Source organism: Primulina eburnea, chromosome 8 (genome assembly GCF_022965805.1).
Source record: "Primulina eburnea isolate SZY01 chromosome 8, ASM2296580v1, whole genome shotgun sequence".
NCBI lineage: Eukaryota > Viridiplantae > Streptophyta > Magnoliopsida > Lamiales > Gesneriaceae > Primulina > Primulina eburnea.
The window spans coordinates 4,787,345-4,806,820 of NC_133108.1; the positions used below are offsets into that span (position 1 = coordinate 4,787,345).

Here is a 19,476-nt window from a genome sequence, read left to right on the forward strand (position 1 = left end):
GATTCTTCAAGGTATTGATACTCACGTGTCCCAGTTTTTGATGCCATACGTCTAATTCACTCACCTTGGCACTTCGGCAACCATCACCTTCTCCCAATTGATAACAATTGTCAGCTGAACGAGTACCTGACATTACACAAACATTGGCATCATTAAAAACTTCACAATTATTTTTATTGAACTTAACATGTAAATCATCATCACAAAGTTGACTTATGCTTATTAAGTTTGAGTTAAGTCCTTCAACATGTAGAACATTGTGAAGTTCAGGAAGCCCATCAACGTTCAAGGTTCCTTTGCCTACAATTCTTCCTTTAGAACCACCACCATAGGTTACACGCCCACTTTTTATTTCAACATAATCCGTGAGGTGTTCTTTAAATCCGGTCATGTGGCGTGAGCACCCACTGTCGAAGTACCATGCACCTTGTGGAAGATTTCTTGACTGCGGTGTTGCGCTTGGTGTTGGACAACACTGTGGGCAACACCCGATTTGATTTCCAATTCAGGTAGTCGTCTCTTAGTTTGTAGCAGAAGGGTCTGATGTGCCCAGGCTTATAGCAGTAGTGGCAGATAAAATGTCGCTTTCTTTGCTTTGGTTTGGAAGTTGACACTTGCTTCTTGGTTTGTGGCATCTTCACTGGCGGGTCAACTTTCAAATGAGAAGAGGAAGCTCTGTTTTGTTTCAGCATTTGTTCCAAGGCTTGCTTTGAGATTGACAGAGTGTTCATGGGAGGTTTCACTGTTAAGGGGACAGAGCAATCTTCGCTTGCCTTTACAAACATGGTTGATTTTGATTTAGAATTGGAAGTTTCACCATGTTCATATGTGCTTTCAACATATCCAAGACCAGTTATGGTGTCCTTTCCCATAGTTAGCATTGAGTCAAGTTTTGACGAACTTGAGTTGAATTTTGCAAGAGTCTTTGCCTTCTCAAGCTCCTCCTTGACTTTGCACAATTCAAGATCCTTCTTGCTAAGCACAACTTCAAGTCGAGACACAGATTCTTTCAGATCAGTATTCTCCTTGGTGAGGATCAAATTTATTTTATTTCTTTTTATCCAATCATCATATAGCTCCTCATACATAGCCTGCACACATTCAAATGTGAGTTCATCAGAATCAGTATCCTGGATTTCATGATTACCTGAGTCATTGTGAGATTTAGCATTGAGACACAAGGATTTTGAAGTGGTGTTGCGGCCTGGTGTTGCAACACCAGCGGCAACACCGTGCGGGTTGACTTGCAGCCAGCATTTTTCCTTCAAAACAGCAGTATTCTTGGATAATATGTCCATCGGGATTCTGTTAAATTTCCTGAAAAAAAACAACAATAAACCAGAATCAATCACTTAGTGTATCAAGCGTTGGCTCTGATACCACTTGTAAGGAATTGTTGTTGTGCAGGAAATAAATATAAAAACATTATTATAATGTGTGTATCAGAAGTTAGTGTTGTGTCCGGTGTTGTCAACACTGTACGCAACACGGCAGCGGAAGTTAAGTATTTAACACACAAATATAACTTTAATAAATTAACACCAGATTTAAATTATGCACAAGTACGAATACTTGTGCGATGCCTCATGGCAAAAAATTCACTAGAAAAATTATGTAAATCGTTTACACCAAAACAATACTAGTGAGAAAACAAAACCAAATTCCTTGACACTCCAAGGATTAAAAATGCATCAAAATAAACCACATAAAAACTAGATGCATAAAATAAAAACGTATTGCTTAAAACAAACACAACCACTCTTCGTCCAACACTCTGCGTCAGTGTTGTCTCCGAGTGTTGGCAACACCAATCGGCAACACGGAAAATCTGTGAATCAATCACTCAAACACTTCACACGAAAATCTCCAATACTGAACTTGTGTGTTCAGAAAATGCTCCAGCAGCTTTCTGCGTTGCAAAGTGATCAATCGATCACACGAAAACTTCTCATCAAAAATAGGCTCGGCTTTCGTATATTCTTCTATGTAAGAACTCCTCTGCCGACCTTCCCGAAGACTCCCAAAAACTCCAGCAGCTTCTCTTCACAACAAAGTGATCCACAATCACACAAAACTTCAGCACCTACACAATAAAGTGACAACCCGATCACATAAAAATGTAGAGCAAATATATGTTGGACTTTTGTAATTTCTTCTATGTGAAAAGCTTCCTAGTCCAACTCTCTCCTCTCCAAAAACCCCACTATACGGCTGCAAGGGTATCCATATTTATATCAATAGTTTGACCTAAAATTTATTCCATAAAAGTGTCCTACAAAATATGGAAACAAGATTTTCATTAGATAAAAAACACTTTCAAATAAAGATAAAATATCTTGGAGATACAAATCATATTAAAAACAAATACTATAATATCTATAGATAAATAAAGCAAGATCTTATCATCTAGAAATAAATCAAATAAGATCTCATAATCTAGAAATAAATAAATAAAATATTTTAGTCTAGAAAGACAAAATCTTAAATTGATATTATCAATTTAACAAAATAATAAAGGAATAAAATATTCCTTTCAGTCTCGATGAGAACTACAAAGAACTTTCTCATGCCATTCAAGCACGTGACTCATCTATCACGTTTGATGAACTCCAGGAAAGCTGCTTAACGTTGAAGCACAACTGCTAGTTTGCCAACTCGCTCCCCTGGCCCAGCTGTGACCTTTCCTGTGCTTCTCGCATGAAACACGTCGCTCTGGATTATCATTTTGTTCCTGACTTGGTGCAACAATCCAAACTCTGGGTCTCAGATGTCTCCTATGTCGATCCACTAGCTGATGCACTCACCAAACCATTATCTGGTACCCGTCTTCGAGATATCATTTGCAAGATTGGTGTTTCCTTGGAACCTCCATCTTAAGGAGGCATGTTAGCATATCTAGAAATACTAATAATCAATTCTCAATGATTTGCTTGCCTTGTTCTTGTATCTATTAAGCAATTATTTGTATGTATCTTGAGATTATTTAGGAGCTAAACCCTCGAACATGTTGCTAAATTAATCCATTCATTCTCAATCACATACAAGCTTTTCGCATTCTGCAAATATGTATGTATCTTGGTTTTCCCCGGCCAACTGCAGTTTTATAAAATAATGTTGATAGATACTTACAAAACAAAGTGATTGAAATATTTTTCTCCTTGCTCGTTAGCTGGATGGCTAGGAAATGATGCCATCTCCCCTATCATTGGTGAGCATGACCTGTATTATCATGTACCCTCAAGAGTAAGATTTTGAATTCTGAATATTGTAACCCGATTAAGTTATCTTTGGATATTGGAAGTTGAGGGCAAAAGAATAAGAATTCGAAGATCCATTCGGATTTTTGAAGGAAGAATTCCATTTTCCAATGCCAGCCTTCAATTTCCTTCTTCCAAAAGATTCTTGTTATTGTAGGCATTATGTATCTTGATGTGGATTATGGCTTTTCAGGGTGTAAATAATCTTCATCCGGTTGCTGTCCTCATGACCGTTGTGATGATTATTTCTCTCCTATCTTCTATTGCTATAGTCCGTCGCGTACTTATGGCAACCTCTGTCCTCAAGGTAAGTAGTTCTATATTTACAATGGTTTGAAAGATAGCCTAATCTTCCATTAAATATGATCTGGAAGTTAGTGTGTTTTGTTTGTATTCTGCATCCATCGACCATCGCTAAAGCTTATCACGTGCATCTCTATTAATCATCAAACCCAGAATCCAGGGTAAACTCTTACAACTTCATATTCGAATCTATGTAGAAACTATCTCCAAAAAAAAAATATTATGAAGCAATTGAAATAATAATGCTGTTTGAAAATGGAGATCCAAAAATGGGTTTGAGTTATAGTATGCATAAAAAACTGTTTAACATGTAATGTTGTTCGGTAATCATAGTTCATTCAAGAGTGAATATTTGTTCTCTTTTTTTTTTATATAACTTTTGGAATGTCTGGAAAACACCAGTTCATCAGCAGCACTGTTCCAACTAGTCAGGCCACAGATATTGTTCAACTCTTTTTTGCATTAACGTTTAGAGATCTTTCCTATCCTATCCTACCCTCAAGGATGAATTGGAGAAATCAGCACATGACATCTTCTAATTGTCTTAGTGATAGTAAATTTTCTAATTTGATGGTACCATGCCCACTTTGTTGTGTTTCTTGAAGTAGCTCAACTTCAATTTCCAGGTTGCTGCGAAGGTCATTGGAGATATAGGGGCAATGATAATTTTCCTATCATCCCATATGCCATACTAGCAATCTTTCATATGTTCTGGTTGTCCGCTGCTCTCCATCTTTTTAGTTCTGGAAGTGATATCCAAAATGATTTTGAAGCTAACTGCTGTGTCTATGATCTCAAAGCAAAAAAAAAAGAGCTGTTATAGTTGCCGTGGCTATAAAGTTCACTATACTTCTCATATTTTTGTCGCCGTCCTTTTCCACCTATTTGGTGGCTTCTGGGCCACCCAATTCATCGTAGCATTCTCCTCTACATTTATTGCTGGTTCCGTTGCTTCGAATCACTGGGCTCGAGGTGAAACATCGGTAAGAAATTGTGCAAGTACCCCGTTAGCTCAATGGCACAAGAATAGCTAATACAATGGACTTAGATTAAAAAAAATTGCTTCGTAATGGATTACTCTAATCTTTTAGGAATTGTAAGATATCCATCCTTCCAGATTGCAATAACGGGAAAAGGTTTATTTAAAGCTTCTGAGATCAACGGAATTGATTATGAGCAACATACTTCGGATCAGAAAGGTGAACATGTTGGGAGACGTGATTCTCTTTCTTGGGAAGCTTTGTGTCTCCCTCACTAGTGAACTTTTCGCTTTTCTGATTCTAGACTCTCATAGATATAAATCTGCACACAACAAGATCTCCTCCCCACTGTTTCCTGTGCTGGTATGCCATGCCATGAATATTTAGGCACCACTATAGTAGTGTCAGATTATGCGAATTTCATTTATGTGTGACGTGATTCATTGGTAACAATAGAGTGGTGTAATCTTAAGTGTCCTGAGAAACAGGCTGATGAGGTGGTTATGGTGGGTTCAGGTTTGCTCCGGTTTTGCGTTTATTGTCGCCAACCTCTTTTTCCGAGTGTTGGAGATGTCTATCGATACTATCAAACTCTCGTTCTATCAAGACTCTTGATGAACACCAGGAACAGCTCAATATGCTCCTCTCTGTTCATCCAGACTTTCAAAGACGACAAAAATGAGATGTAGAGACTGACCCAATGATCATTTTAAACTGAGCTTTTAATGACTTTCTTTTTTTGTTGTGCATTAGTTAATGAAACATACTCGAAAATATTGTTTTTTTATCGTATATTGTGATATCTTTGTCTCAAATTGATTGAAAATGAAAGTTTAAAACGTTTTATAAGAACTTATAATAAACTTATAGCAACCTGAGTTATATTCTTCAAATAAATTATTATGTTATCTATATATATCGTTTTTTTCATCTTTATATTAATTCATCGTTGATTGTCTCATCACACGAATCATTAATATGGAGCCATATTTTAAAATAAATTACTCCCACTTCTATAAATATTATCATTTACCAATGAAGTATTGTGACACTGCTTTACATGTCTCACTTACGAATAATGGCTACTCCCCCAAAAAAATAACATGATATGTCAATTCGAATGACTGTTGAACCAAAAAAAAAAAAAAAAAAAGCGCATCCGAGTTGTTTCGGCACGTCGGTATATATATCATAAAAATAAATATGGCATACTACTTGATAACAAGCTTAAATTTATTAAATTATTTTGTACAGGAAAATATTAATCAGTTTAACACATTTATTTTCTTTAGAACTTAAAATTTTATTCTTTTAATCTTAAATTTATGGTAAATCTATTCTTTTATGTATTGTTTGACTTATAATAATTAAAATTAAAATATTTTTTACGCTTAATTTGAGGAATCAAAAGAACTGCTAAAAATTACGAAATGATCTTATTAAAAGAATAAAAAATGAAAAAGTAGTAGTAGAAAGTGGAATGATAAATGTGAATAGCACAAACAAAGAATGGGAATATCCAAGAAAAAGGATTCAAAGATGCTTTATATACTTTGATTTATGGTTGAATATGCTTTGAACCTTTTTAAAAAGATTGCAATTTGCAAAATAATGCTTTGCGTACGCAATCTTTGGGACATACACTCTTACTTTCTGTTTTTTTTTAAAGCAAGATGATGTTAAAAATGGAGGTCCTCGTATATTCGGTTGCACCATATCCATGTCAATTGTCATTTACACAAAGGTTGTTTTTTATTAAATACTTTAGTAGCGTTTTGCAAAAGAAAAATTGTCTTCACTTGAAAAATATTAAAATACAGTGTCACGACTGCGTACAATATAAAAAATTTGAGTTCTACCTTCATCATTAATTATAAATTCTAATGAAATACTATACATATACCCTCGTAATTTGTAAAGGCAAAAACTTGTGTGAGACGGTCTCACGGGTCGTATTTGTGAGACGAGTCTCTTATTTGGGTGATCCATGAAAAATTATTATTTTTTATGCCAAGAGTATTGCTTTTTATTGTGAATATGGATAGGGTTGACTCATCTCACATATTAGGATCCGTGAGACGGTCTCACATGAGACCCATTCATTTGTAAATAGTATCATAGTTAATTTTGGGAATTTGATTGTTATAATTCGTAAATTGATGCAAGTGTTGAGACCGCAAATATTTACTTGAGGATAATAGTTGACCTACTATGTGCTAATTGAGTAATTGAAATGTAAAGTTTGGACTTACATTTTGAAAAGATTTAAATTTTATATTGTTTAAGTTAGCTAATTAAATACTTATCATAAATAGTCAAAATCTTACTACTCAAGAAACATATGATTAAATTAAATGAGTCATTCATTTAACAGTAGGTATCTTGTGAGACGATCTCAAGAATCTTTTTCTGTGAGACAGGTTAACACTACCAATATTATAATAAAAACTAATACTCTTATCATAAAAATTAATATTTTTTCATAGATAATCCAAATAAAAGATCTATCTCACAAAATATGCTCTGTGAGACTGACTCACACCGATTTTTATCTTCATATAAACCGCAAATGATCGATTTCAAGCCCGCCACATTCAATCTATGTATGCTTGACTGTCAGTTTCTTACTAATTCGGTGTCAACCTATCGACTAATGTCTAATGATAAATTTATACGAGAGTACAACCTAAAAAAACAAGTCTAATTATAGGATCTCTCTCAAATAAAACCAGACAAACTAGTCTGAATTTGTGTTCCTTTGTCCCATAAAGTAATGACTATTTCCAAATAAGAGTATGATATATCTTCTTATTCACATATATAAAAATGCTTAAATACCGGTTGCCAATTGAAATGATGACTGACCCATACCAGAGGGTACAATGCGACATATGTAACGTGTGTTGTTTGGTATAAAGCAATCACACATAAGCCTGGTCCCCATTTGGAAAGGATGATCTTGTTTCTAATTTGAATTGATTTAAGATTTAAATCCCGACATCAAATATAAGTTAACGTTCAGTCCCCATGATTCGAGCCCGGTTTCAAAATTTTAAGGAATCAAATCTATCAATAGATATTTAACTCTTGCTGCAGTTTTCGAACCCAATTTCGAAAATATGATCGATTCGGGTTTTTTGGGAGATGATTCATGATTGTGATCTCCATTTATGGTAAAGCCGCTCCAGTGTCGATTCCGTAATCAAAACAAAACTGAGGTAACTTTATGTTTTATTTGGATAGATGAAAAGATGTATTTCAAATATATTTTTGTAGTTTAGAGAAGTAAAACAATAAATTTCAAATTTAATCTATGCATTTATTTATTATTTTATGTTAATTATGATGAATTTCAAGTTAATTCGATAATGAAAGCATTTGAAATTCATTCTACTTATTATAATTAATATATACATAAATAAAATATGAATTTAATATTTCATCTATTATTTTATATTAACAATAAAACTATAATCGAAATGAGTGAGTCTCATGTGAGACCGTCTCACGGATCATAATCCGTGAGACGGGTCAATCATACCCATATTCACAATAAAAAATAATACTCTTAGCATAAAAGGTAATACTTTTTCATGGGTGATCCAAATAAGAGATCCGTCTCACAAATACGACCCGTAAAACCGTCTCACATAAGTTTTTGCCAATCGAAATTCATTGATTTCGAATCTATTTCTCCAGATATAATTTATCTAAAATTATGCTTGGATATGAAGATTTGATTTTGAACTAAGGATTTGATCTGGAGAGAGATTTACCAAAATAAATTTAAAATAACACTCATTTTGAATATATTTCAAACTCATCATAACTAATATTGCATCGACGTCGATTAACAAATGGTAAATTTGAAACATACCCAACATAAATTCATCCAAGTAGTAAAATAGAAAAAAAATCATGGATTTAAATTCAAAACCTTAAATATTTTCATCCAAGCACAACCTCAAACAAAAAATAAAAAAATTGAATATTGATTGTTAAAGTTTGACGATATATTTTTCGGGAAAAAACAAGGAAAAAATATGATCCAAATAATAAAATTGAAAAGGTGAGGATAGATCCATATCTCATTATTCACTAACAATTTCATGATATTCTTCGATAAAATAAAATTCGTCACAATCTGTTTCCATCAATGATGCTGGTAGTAATATTAAATATATATTTTTTCAATAACTTTTGTCAAATATTTTTTTTTTAAAAAATAATCTTCAAATGTATTTAAAAACATGAAATAAACATTTGAAGATAATTATTTTTAAAAACTAAAATTTGACCAAAGTTATCACTCAATATCCCTTAAAAAACACGCACGGAGTCGGATCATATCATCTTATCTATGAGCAGTTACCAGAGTCTCTATGAATCTCAACCCATCAAACCTGGGAGCAAATTTATCCGAAGAAGAGGCGCCTTGCGTTGCTGAATTCTCGTTATTTTTTGTTCGGAAATAATCCTGTAAATTTAAAAAGCATTCATTAGTAAATTAAAACAACAAAAATTAACTAAGATCTAAAGAATCCATAAAGAAATAAACATCACAAAGCTTCAAAAAAAAATATGTTGATAATTTCCGCAAAAACACAAAAGAAAAATTATGGAAAAATATGAAAGTTACCTCATGAGGAACTTGAATTTTGGAGGAGGAGGAGGAGGAAGAAGTGGTGGAGATGGCAGTTGCGGAAGCAGCAGCGACAGAAGCTGCGAATATGCCTGATTTCTTCATAAATTTGTTTATTTGGATTTGTGAATCTGATTAATATAAAAAAAATCGAAGAAATAAATAAGAAAAACTTGTTGGTTTGTGTGAGAGAAATTAATGGAGGCAGAAGGGAAGTTGGGGAAGAAGACTGAACAAATAAATAGGAATGAGGAAGTTTTGGGTCAAATTCCTCAAATATATACGCGGCAATCATTTTGGTCTTTTTTTTCCCTCTCACCAGATTTGTTGAATAAGATTACCCTCTCACCCCTCGCCCTCGGTCTTATCTATTTTTAGATCCGGTCTTTTGTAACATTGTGACACAAATTTTTATCTGTGAGACAGATCAATTCTATCGATATTCACAAAAAAAAGTACGGGTCAATTTTACCGATATTCACAATAAAAAATAATACTTTTAGTGTAAAAAATAATACTTTTCATGGATAACCCAAATAAGAGACATGTGTCTCACAAAATACGACCCGTGAGACCATCTCACACATGTTTTTGTCCTATTTTTATTTTTTTTATTTATTATTTATAATTATAATTCTCAAACTATTTTTTTACCATCACTTTTAACAAAAAAATTAATTTTTTTATTAGTTGATTCCATGGAGTTATATTTATGAAATAGATTGATATGATTTATGTTTAAAACAAAAGTAATATTCTTGAGAAAATAGTTTATATTTTTTTATATATCATGTCAGATAAGATATTTATCTTATAAAATTGATTTGTGAGGAAATTTCGTAAAACTTAGAATACAGACTTTTTGCCACTAGTTTTCGTTTATATATATGCATGAAAAGAAGCACGCATTATAGTTTTATAGCTTATATCATGAAGTATACAAGAATTTAAAATTATAAATAAATATTTCTAAAAAAATTAAGGTCGAGAAGATGTAGGTAAAAACTTGTATGAGACGGTCTTACGGGTCGTATTTATGAGACAGATCTCTTATTTAGGTCACCATGAAAAAGTATTACTTTTTATGTTAAGAGTATTACTTTTTATTGTGAATATGGGTAAGGTTGACCCGTCACACAGATTATGCTCCGTGAGATGGTCTCACATGAGGCCCACTCGAAGATGTGTTAGTTATAGATAAATTTCAAGTATACTAAAATAGATATTTGTGATATTATTTATTAAAGAAATATTGGTGTTTTGATAATTGTATTTAACAAAAGGAAAACAGATGGGGGCGATTTAGTGAAAACACACACATTGTGGGAGTCAAAGGTTTTCCGCGTCGGACGTTGATGATCATTGATCGCGGAGCATGCAATCTAGCCAAGCTGTCCCGTTTAATGAGCCGATATTTTACTCACTGGCCAACCATGGAACGACACGTGTGTGGACAAGATGAGTCCACGATACTTCCACAAGGTTTCACATGTTTGCCGTGGGCCTTACCTCACCAAGTGGAGGAATGTGCACAGTGACAGGCCATTTGAATTTCCAAATATGCCCATCAAATTCATTAATAAAAGTTGTTTTTTCTGTAATATGATATATGATTTGAATATCAGTTGGCCTAGATTATGGAATATTTCACCCTATCTTGTGGGGCATTGTACTCATGAGAAGATCAAATGTCCAATTTTAACTACATATGTGAGGTTCACCAATTCATATGCAGAGTCCATCAATTTCTTTAAAATCAACTGTTCAGATCCTGTGAGAGCACTGCACTGCCCCACAGATAGCATCGACACTACTCTAGATTATGGGTTGGTTGGCATGGGTTAAAACTTACAATTTTCAACACAATCACATAAATTTTCAATTTCTATAATATATATATATATTTTTTAAGTCAAATACTCTAATAATGTATTAATCTTACACTTATAATATATATCCTACATCTTGGAACAAACAAATCTATATAATAGGGTGGGGGGCGAAATTTTTGCCTAACTAAATAAGTAAAACTTTTAACTCGAGACTTTTTGGATGTGGGAGCATGTCTTTACCATGAGACCAAGGAATTGTTGTCTATACAAGTATGACTTATAACATGATGATTTAACTCAACTTTCTTGCCAACCCCTTTGATTTAACCATAACGATTCATTGGTTATCTGATTTATAATCCTTCTTACCAATAACAATTAGAACTATTGACGTCAATTAAAATCATTGTCGAAAATAGAAATAAAATATACTTAATAAGTCTATGTTATATCCCACGTCGTTAAAACGCATCCTCCTTTTCGTAAGTTGCAAGGTTCCATCAGCAACCACCTAGAATCTGAAACGTGTGTGGCCATAACGTAGTCAACTTACCACACCTAAGTGCACCCATTAGACTTACTTCTCAAATTTAATTTTAATTAGTAGTGTGTGTGTGTGTGTGTGTTTGTGTGCAGGTACGTTCAGAATAATTAAATAATATTGGTTTTGTTTTTTCATTTTTTCCTTTCAAAAAATAGATTTTGCCAAATAAATTACGTCGTGTTTTAAATTTTTTGGAAGTATTACTATTTTTAAAAAAAATATAAAGCATCATCTTACAATTATCCAGCCAAGTCATTGTTTACCGAGTGACTAAAAAATATTGACAAACATGATAGTATGATATTAATATAGGCAAAAACTTGTGTGAGACGGTCTCACGGGTCATATTTTGTGAGACGGATCTTTATTTGGATAATCCATGAAAAAGTATTGTTTTTTATGCTAAGAGTATTACTTTTTATGGTGAATATGCGTAGGGTTGACCCGTCTCACATATTGAGATCCGTGAGACGGTCTCACATGAGACCTACTCATTAATATATTTGAATTTTTTTTTTAATAGAAATTAGATTCAAATTGATGGTTTTTTAATTAATTTTCTTTTTTTTTTCAATCCAGTTTTTTAAAATAATAAATATATTAATCTACTAAGGCCGTCCATGCGGCAAACGATCACCCATGGTCGCGATCCTAAACGGCACCTTTTACAACACTGCCAATTAGTGTGGCCAAGGATCAAGTTGTGTTGACGTTAGTGTTGCAGTGGTTCAAGAAAATGTTGGAACTCTACTGCCAGATTTCAGAGCAGTTTGAAGGATTGAAGAAGACGGTTATTGAAGGACTCTGTGCAGCAGACAAAACGAGACCATCTCTTCAGAAACTACTGGATGGTCTTACCAAAATTCAGCAGATTATTGTTGAGCAGTAATTGAGAGAGGATGGAGTTAAATTTTTTGTTAATTTCCTTCTGGTATTTCTGGAACTTAAAATCAAATGAAAAATCTCTAAATTTATATGGTGCTGATCTTGCCTAATTAAAAAGAAGATCTTTTCTATCCCCCTTTCTTCTTGTGCTTTTTAATTGATTCGAGGTCCTTTGTTAGCAGCCTTGGTGAGATAGTCATAGCCATGAGTTCTTGAATTAGAAGCTTACAGGCATAAGGAATGTATACCTGTCAATACAGAAAAAAAAGCAGTCATTCAGCGATATATTGAGTTGAAGAACACCAAAAAAGCGAAATCCCGACTCTTGGGAAAAGAAATTAACCTGAACTATATCAGTTTTGTTCTTGCAGCTTCTACACTCGAAACTAAGTTTCTTTAAATTGGAAACGGCTATCAATCCACACCTCTCGCATACGTGAACTCTATATGCATCGCTTTGATCAAATAAACGTTCCTTCAAAAAATGTGCTGCCCCATGTGCTATCATGCAGTCACGTTCCATCTCTCCGAACCTTAGACCACCGTCTCGTGATCTTCCTTCGGCGGGCTGTCTGGTGAGGATTTGCATAGGACCTCTGCCACGAGAGTGGATCTTATCATCCACCATATGCTTCAGCCGCTGGTAATATGTTGGCCCCAGAAATATCAAAGATGATAGTTGACGCCCTGTGTGCCCGTTGTACATTCTTTCAAAGCCGCTCATTTGATAACCACATTTGTGAAGAGCTTTGCTAATGTTATCAACCTGAGGAAAATGGATCATCGTAAAAAATTAAAAAAATCTGAACCAAGTCTTGGAAACTGGGAGTACGTATACTATCACTCACGGTAACATCCGTAAAAGGAGTAGCGTCTCCTTCCTTTCCCATCTGAGCAGCCACCTTCCCCATAACACACTCAATAAGCTGACCAATTGTCATGCGTGAAGGAATGGCATGAGGGTTTACTATTATATCAGGAGTAATGCCTTCGATTGTCCATGGCATGTCTTCCTGTGAGTAAGTCATTCCAATTGTTCCCTTCTGTGCGTGTCTGCTACTAAATTTGTCTCCAATTTGAGGTATCCTGACAGATCGCATTCGGACTTTGACAAACCTCAATCCGTCAGCATTTGTGGTTAGCAGAACCTAATATAATGAAGAAAGATCGAACAACAGAAATGTAATGATCAAATGTTATTCTAGGAGAACACATTAACCAAAACAAAACATAGAGTTGCGAATAGAAATTGAAAATTTTGAACCTGATCCACAATTCCACTTTCACTATGGCGTAAAGAACAACTACGATCCTGGCGGGTGTATTTTGAAGATGGTCCTTGAGCTTCATCTTGCGAAAATGGTATTGTCTTTCCAATAATGACATCATCACCAGACACTCGCGATCCCTGATGGCAAGCATAAATTGAATGGTGTATTCTCCAGAAAATGAGAACTAAAGGGAAGAAATATATACTGACCGGAGGCGCAAAACCATCAGAATCTAATTTATCATAAGATCCATGACGCATTCCCTGCAAACATCACTGCAACTTTTGGTTTTCTCGGAAGGTGGACAATGCTAGAAAATATTAAAACAAGTTGAAAAAAAATTACTAACCGTGGTATTGTCGCTACTAGGACACCCAAAGTCCTCTTTCACTAATGTCCCCATCTTTTTCTCCTCGTCCCTATGCCAAAACAAAAGAATGGAAATGAAGTTTGAAAGAAGAAAGGGTGTATCTTGATATCATCAAGGACTCGCTGTGAGGAGATCTTACCGATATGAACGGAAGAACAAAGACCGAAAAAATCCTCGATCAATCGATGATTGGTTCATGATGATCGAGTCTTCTTGGTTGTATCCGGTGTAACAGGCAATAGCAACAACAGCATTCTTGTGTGAAGGTAAGAGAAAATTAAGTTGTTTTATTATCAAAATATAAAACCTGGTTGAAATTTGATTGGACTATGTCTTACAATGCCTGCTGGAAGCTGCCTAAAATGCAAATGCTCCATTGCACGAGTAGTGACCAGAGGCTTCTGAGGATAGTAAAGTACATAGGCTAGTGTATCCTGTTTGAATCAAATAAAGAAAAGCAAAACGGAGGTGTCAAGTGAACGGGAAAGGAAACATGATCTGAAATGCTCCGTTGAGTGGATAAATAAGTATTAATTGTTCACCATTCGAAGTTGGTAGTTGGTCACATATATTCCCATTGCTTGCTTTCCCATTGCCGATTGGTAAGTGTTACGAGGGGACTGCACCACATCATTAAGAAGAAACCCTACTCATATAATTCATGTTAAGAAAAATATGGACAGAGTTAAGAAAATGGACCTGGTTGTGATCAGGAAATGGTATGATTGATGCACAAACACCCAGTAACAATGACGGATGGATTTCACAGTGAGTGTATGTTTCGGAGTAAGCATCACTTGGATTACGTTTGGCATTTAGAAGATCCTAATAAAATCAGAAATTGGAAATAGAGTAAAAAGTGAATTTGTGAAACTTTGAGCAGGTAATGGAGGAAGTTTCCCCCGTAACTGAAATAAAGAAAGCTGGTGAAGCATTCAGAAGTGCAACTTTTATGCTCCTCCTCTTTCTTTGGTTTTTGTAACTTGTTTGAGATTATGACCTCTCAAGTCAAAGTCCTAGTTCTCTTGATCTCAACATTGTTTCCTTGTGATATCTTTGATAAGGCTGATATTTTTGAAAACCGTAAAACAAAATGAAGTGAGATAGAAGAAAACAGAAGTACACGTGTTACTGACATTCATTGTCATTGATATCATTGTCGTCTCCTCTTCTTCGGTGTCAATATATTCAATAAATCCTTTCCTGATAAGGTCGTGCCAGCCATATTCTTCATGGGATTCCTGAGAGAGAACCTACACCACTAATCACAGGAAAAATATGTAACCGATAATTGAGAGCCATTTATGGTAATCATACCCTTTGCTGCAAGGCAAGAATATCTTTCTTCTTTATAAGCAACCTTTGTTTTTCAACAATGAATAACGGCCGACTGCAACGACCATAGTCTGTATACAATCGAAGTTCTTTAAGATGTATGTCACGAATAATTCCAACTTCTGTATTGACATCCACCTACAATAAATTTAATCCACTCAAACTTTCAAGTTTTAAAATAAAAGATATAAAGAATTCAAGTAATTGGATGTTTTACTTGTCTCCTTAGCTGTTTGAGAGTCTTGACCAACAGCTCTGGGTGACGGTGAATGCCAATCCAGTTGCCATTAACAAATATTTTGGTAGATTGAGGAATCACCGCTGGTGATATTTCCTATTCACAGGTAAGAATAACAAGATTAGTTGTGTATGAATTGTATTATCAGCACAAAAAATATCTCAGGAAATGTCTGAACCTCAAAATTCTCTGTACTCCACTCGTCCAAAAACTCTAGAATGGGGTTCGCTGCTGATCCCACTGTTATGTACACCATAAGTGCAAGGTTCTTTACTAGTCCACATGCCTGAAATTGAACCAGTGTAAACTGCCAAAACATAATAACACATATTCGTCCATGGGTTCATAATATTACCTGTCCTTCAGGTGTTTCGGCAGGGCACATCATGCCCCAATGGGAATTGTGCAGTTGTCTCGGTTTAGCCAATTTACCTAGTTCAAAAGTTTCAGAATAAGAAAATGTCAAAAACTAGGGAACGAAGAAGAAATCAAAATGATCAGAGAAGTCAAAAGCCTCACCCTCTCTGCCGATAGGTGAGTTTAATCTCCTCAGATGGGAAAGCGTTGAGGCATAAGTCAAACGATTAAGAACCTGGTTCAATAAATGCATATGAACAAAAATACAAAGGCAATACTGAGAAATATTTTCTCAATGAACAGAATAAATGACCTGAGAAACTCCTGCTCTGGTTCCGGCTGCATTTGCTTGTCCCCAGTTCCCGGTAGCAAGAGAATACTTGAGCCCACTTGTAATTGTTTTTGCTTTAATTGCTAACTGTAAATTTACATCCTTTCCATTGTCGACACACTGGTTCATTCACAGAAGTTGTCAATATTAAGTCGGAGGAGCATTATGTATAAGAAATACAATCAGTTGTCCTAAGATGCCTTTAAAAATAAAGAGACCTTTTGAACATGAGATCTCACATCCCTGATTAATTTTCTGAATAACTGCACCAACATCAATGAATTACCACATGAATTTCATCAAAATTATCCAAAGAATATCCGAACATTAAAATTGCAGACCGTCCTAAATAAACCGCCAAGTAAAGGACCGGCAAGGTCCAGTCTCTTGTTCGCGTAGTGATCGCGGTCATCTTCTGGCCTTCTTCCGAGGACACAAAGTAAGAGTCTGTGGATTATATAACTGGAAAAGCCAAACCTATCACTTTTGGACTTTTAGCAGTGGAAATCCAGTTGAACAACCTTATGTGTCGAAACTAACCCAAAATAATAAGCTTTCTTTGTTTCACAATACTCCTCAGTACCAACATGTGGAAGCATTTCTCTTTGGAGGATTTCTTTGGCATACCTGTCCAAGATAAGAGTGTTATTAAGCATCGGGATATAACAGTATTGCACAGTATTGTTTTATGCATTAATTAAGTTTGATCACTTGATGCATACTTGATTCTTTTATCTCTCGTAACACCAGTAGTAGATCCTCTCTTGCCAATGTAGTCAAGCGCAACCTAGCAAAAATACGTTTCAATAGTTCAGCAGCTGCTTATGGTTCTATGTATAAATAAGAATTTCAGTAAACACCTGTTGATTTTGGATCACAAATGCCTCTTCCAAGGAAGGCCTAAGCAATTCCATCATTTGAACATCGTTAAAATCATAGCAAATATGTTCTAAAATATCTTTGTCCGCGACAAAGCCTAATGCACGGAAAACAATTATTATAGGAATTTCAGTCCTAATGTATGGGAGTGTAGCGCGAATATACTGCGCCGAGGATCCCTGAATCACAAATACGTAAGATCACGTTCAAATTTAAGTCCATGAAGCACAGTAAATCTATTATTCATATGATGAGGAATTTTGATTACCCCTTTAGCACCGGATCTAGACAGCATCCTAACAAACATACTGCTGGGTGCCTTGCTTTGAGACTCAACTACAGATCTAACTTCAGCTACGTACGAATACTTGTTAGGCTGCCGTTTCTTGAACACATAAACATGATTGCTGCTCATCTTTTCCTGAGCAATGAGGACTTTCTCGCTGCCATTTATTATGAAATATCCACCTTGATCATAAGGGCACTCCCCCAACTCTGTTAAGTCTTTCTCAGATAGATGATACAAACTACAATAGCTCGAACGAAGCATTATTGGAACCTAAAGACACGGTAACATATAAGAGAAATGCTCGAATCACAGATCTATGATAAGGATCAAATGGATTAAGACTCGACAACATAAGTACCTTTCCAATGAAAACTTTGGTGAATTCTTGAGTTTCTGCCACTTCTTCGCAGTCATACCCCCTTTTTATGACTCTCTTGGTGACATCCACGTACAATGGCGAAGAGTAACTCAAGTTTCTTAATCTTGCAGCTTTTGGATACAATGTGTTAGTCTCCCCATCAGACTCAGTCATCATAGGTTTACTCAGGTAAATCTGGCCAAAGTTAATCCTGTAGATTGTCTGAATAGCAGTTTAAAATAAGTTCATTTAAAAAAAATTAGCCAAACACTATGAGCCCCAATTTTGCCAGTTTTCATCTACCCTATAGTTCTTTCCGTGCATCACATGTTTTTGTTATTCAATTTAGGACGAACAAAGAAATCTGAACATTTTTTCAAAGAATAAATGCATGCATGCCCCGAAAGGCCACTGATGTGTAATAATTGTTTTCCTTCTTTGAATCTTTTTTCTGCCCGAAAGATCCACTGAAATGATTTTAAAAAATTACTGATTTGGGGTGACCATAGAAGAAAGCCGATTAATGTTGACCAAATCTTTTACACAACCACTTAGAATCAAGTCAAATTGCTTAGAATAAGTTCCTTTGTTCTAATTCCAAAACTTTAATTCGTTAATCTTTAAGTTTCTTTATAAAATAATTCAAAAAAATTCAAAATAAATTTGAGTTTCCTAATTCGCGAGTGATCAAAATAAATTTGAGTTTCAAAATGTTAAGAAAAGGCAACCAACCTCGACAAAATCTGAGCTTCGACCCGGGTAATGCTGAGCCTCGGGTCGGATCTCAATGTTGGCGGACTCATCCACGATTTCCTGCATGGTATTCTGTATGAACTCGTTGAACGAATCCAACTGCTGCCTAACCAACCCCTTCTCCTCGAAAAACGCACTGATCACAGCCCATGCATCCTCCAGCGAAATCTCTTGAGATGCATCGTCCTCCTCGTAATTGAGTTCTATTTCACCGCTATGCTCCCGATTCCCGTGCTCAAATCCCCCGCCGCCATACATTTCAAACAGCAGGAAAACGAATCAATCAGAAAAGCTTTTGTTACTCCTTTCTTACGATTTCTCTCTCTCCACCCCGTTTCTGCTCTGCTTTTCCAGTTTCCTCGTTGCATTAAATGAAAATTGTGGGTTTCCAACCGATTTTCGCTTGACATTTGGATTTAGTGAATTCCAAATCTGAACCAACTCATACGGAATTCCCGGGAATCTGGTGTAAATTTATAAAGCCCTAGAATCAATGGGTTGGGTTACGTCTGATCATGAGCCAGCATACGTAGTAGCGATAGCAGGTGCATGCAAAGGAAACAGCCAACAACCGAAAGCATGCATACGAGCGCCAGTGTGTGAGCTTTTTCGTTCTCATTAAATTTCATTTATAAAAATGAAAAATTACTCCACAAAATTAATAAATGGAAATTTCTATGAATACCCAAAATTTAGTGGACCTAGGCTTTATAGAAAAAATTTCAAATTAAAATTAGAATGAGTCTCGTGTGAGACCGTCTCACGGATCATAATCTCTGAGACGTGCCAACCCTACCGATATTCACAATAAAAAGTAATACTCTTAGCATAAAAAGTAATACTTTTTCATGG

At 35.2% G+C, this 19,476-nt stretch overlaps 3 protein-coding genes across 5 annotated transcripts; 1 reads left to right on the forward strand and 2 right to left on the reverse strand.

The window, feature by feature from the left end:
* The first annotated feature begins 2,542 nt into the window (after positions 1–2,542).
* On the forward strand, positions 2,543–5,556 carry LOC140838596 (choline transporter protein 1-like). 3 transcript variants are annotated; one of them, XM_073205028.1, is made up of 4 exons: positions 2,543–2,818; positions 3,170–3,243; positions 3,451–3,564; positions 4,187–5,556. In XM_073205028.1, exons 1-4 carry the CDS (start codon positions 2,698–2,700, stop codon positions 4,253–4,255), a joined length of 378 nt encoding a protein of 125 aa, XP_073061129.1. In that variant the 5' UTR covers positions 2,543–2,697; the 3' UTR covers positions 4,256–5,556. The 3 variants fall into 3 exon arrangements, 1 of the variants encoding a protein (XP_073061129.1); XR_012119622.1 differs by having other exon boundaries at positions 2,543–3,208; positions 3,451–5,556; XR_012119623.1 differs by lacking the exon at positions 3,170–3,243 and having other exon boundaries at positions 3,451–5,556.
* Positions 5,557–8,863: 3,307 nt separating this feature from the next.
* Positions 8,864–9,510, reverse strand: LOC140838111 (uncharacterized). The gene is made up of 2 exons (XM_073204194.1): positions 9,180–9,510; positions 8,864–9,017 (listed from the first exon to the last, which is right to left on the reverse strand). The coding sequence occupies exons 1-2, from the start codon at positions 9,285–9,287 to the stop codon at positions 8,895–8,897; spliced, it is 231 nt and encodes a 76-aa protein (XP_073060295.1). The 5' UTR covers positions 9,288–9,510; the 3' UTR covers positions 8,864–8,894.
* Positions 9,511–12,200: 2,690 nt separating this feature from the next.
* On the reverse strand, positions 12,201–19,032 carry LOC140838597 (DNA-directed RNA polymerase II subunit RPB2-like). The gene is made up of 25 exons (XM_073205029.1): positions 18,604–19,032; positions 17,872–18,093; positions 17,493–17,783; positions 17,206–17,403; positions 17,068–17,132; positions 16,886–16,972; positions 16,687–16,807; positions 16,564–16,608; positions 16,328–16,465; positions 16,177–16,249; positions 16,013–16,089; positions 15,836–15,943; positions 15,637–15,753; positions 15,402–15,557; positions 15,221–15,325; positions 14,784–14,909; positions 14,627–14,704; positions 14,423–14,518; positions 14,224–14,339; positions 14,064–14,133; positions 13,924–13,977; positions 13,708–13,851; positions 13,292–13,591; positions 12,787–13,209; positions 12,201–12,691 (listed from the first exon to the last, which is right to left on the reverse strand). Exons 1-25 carry the CDS (start codon positions 18,880–18,882, stop codon positions 12,572–12,574), a joined length of 3,609 nt encoding a protein of 1,202 aa, XP_073061130.1. The 5' UTR covers positions 18,883–19,032; the 3' UTR covers positions 12,201–12,571.
* Between the last annotated feature and the right edge of the window lie 444 nt (positions 19,033–19,476).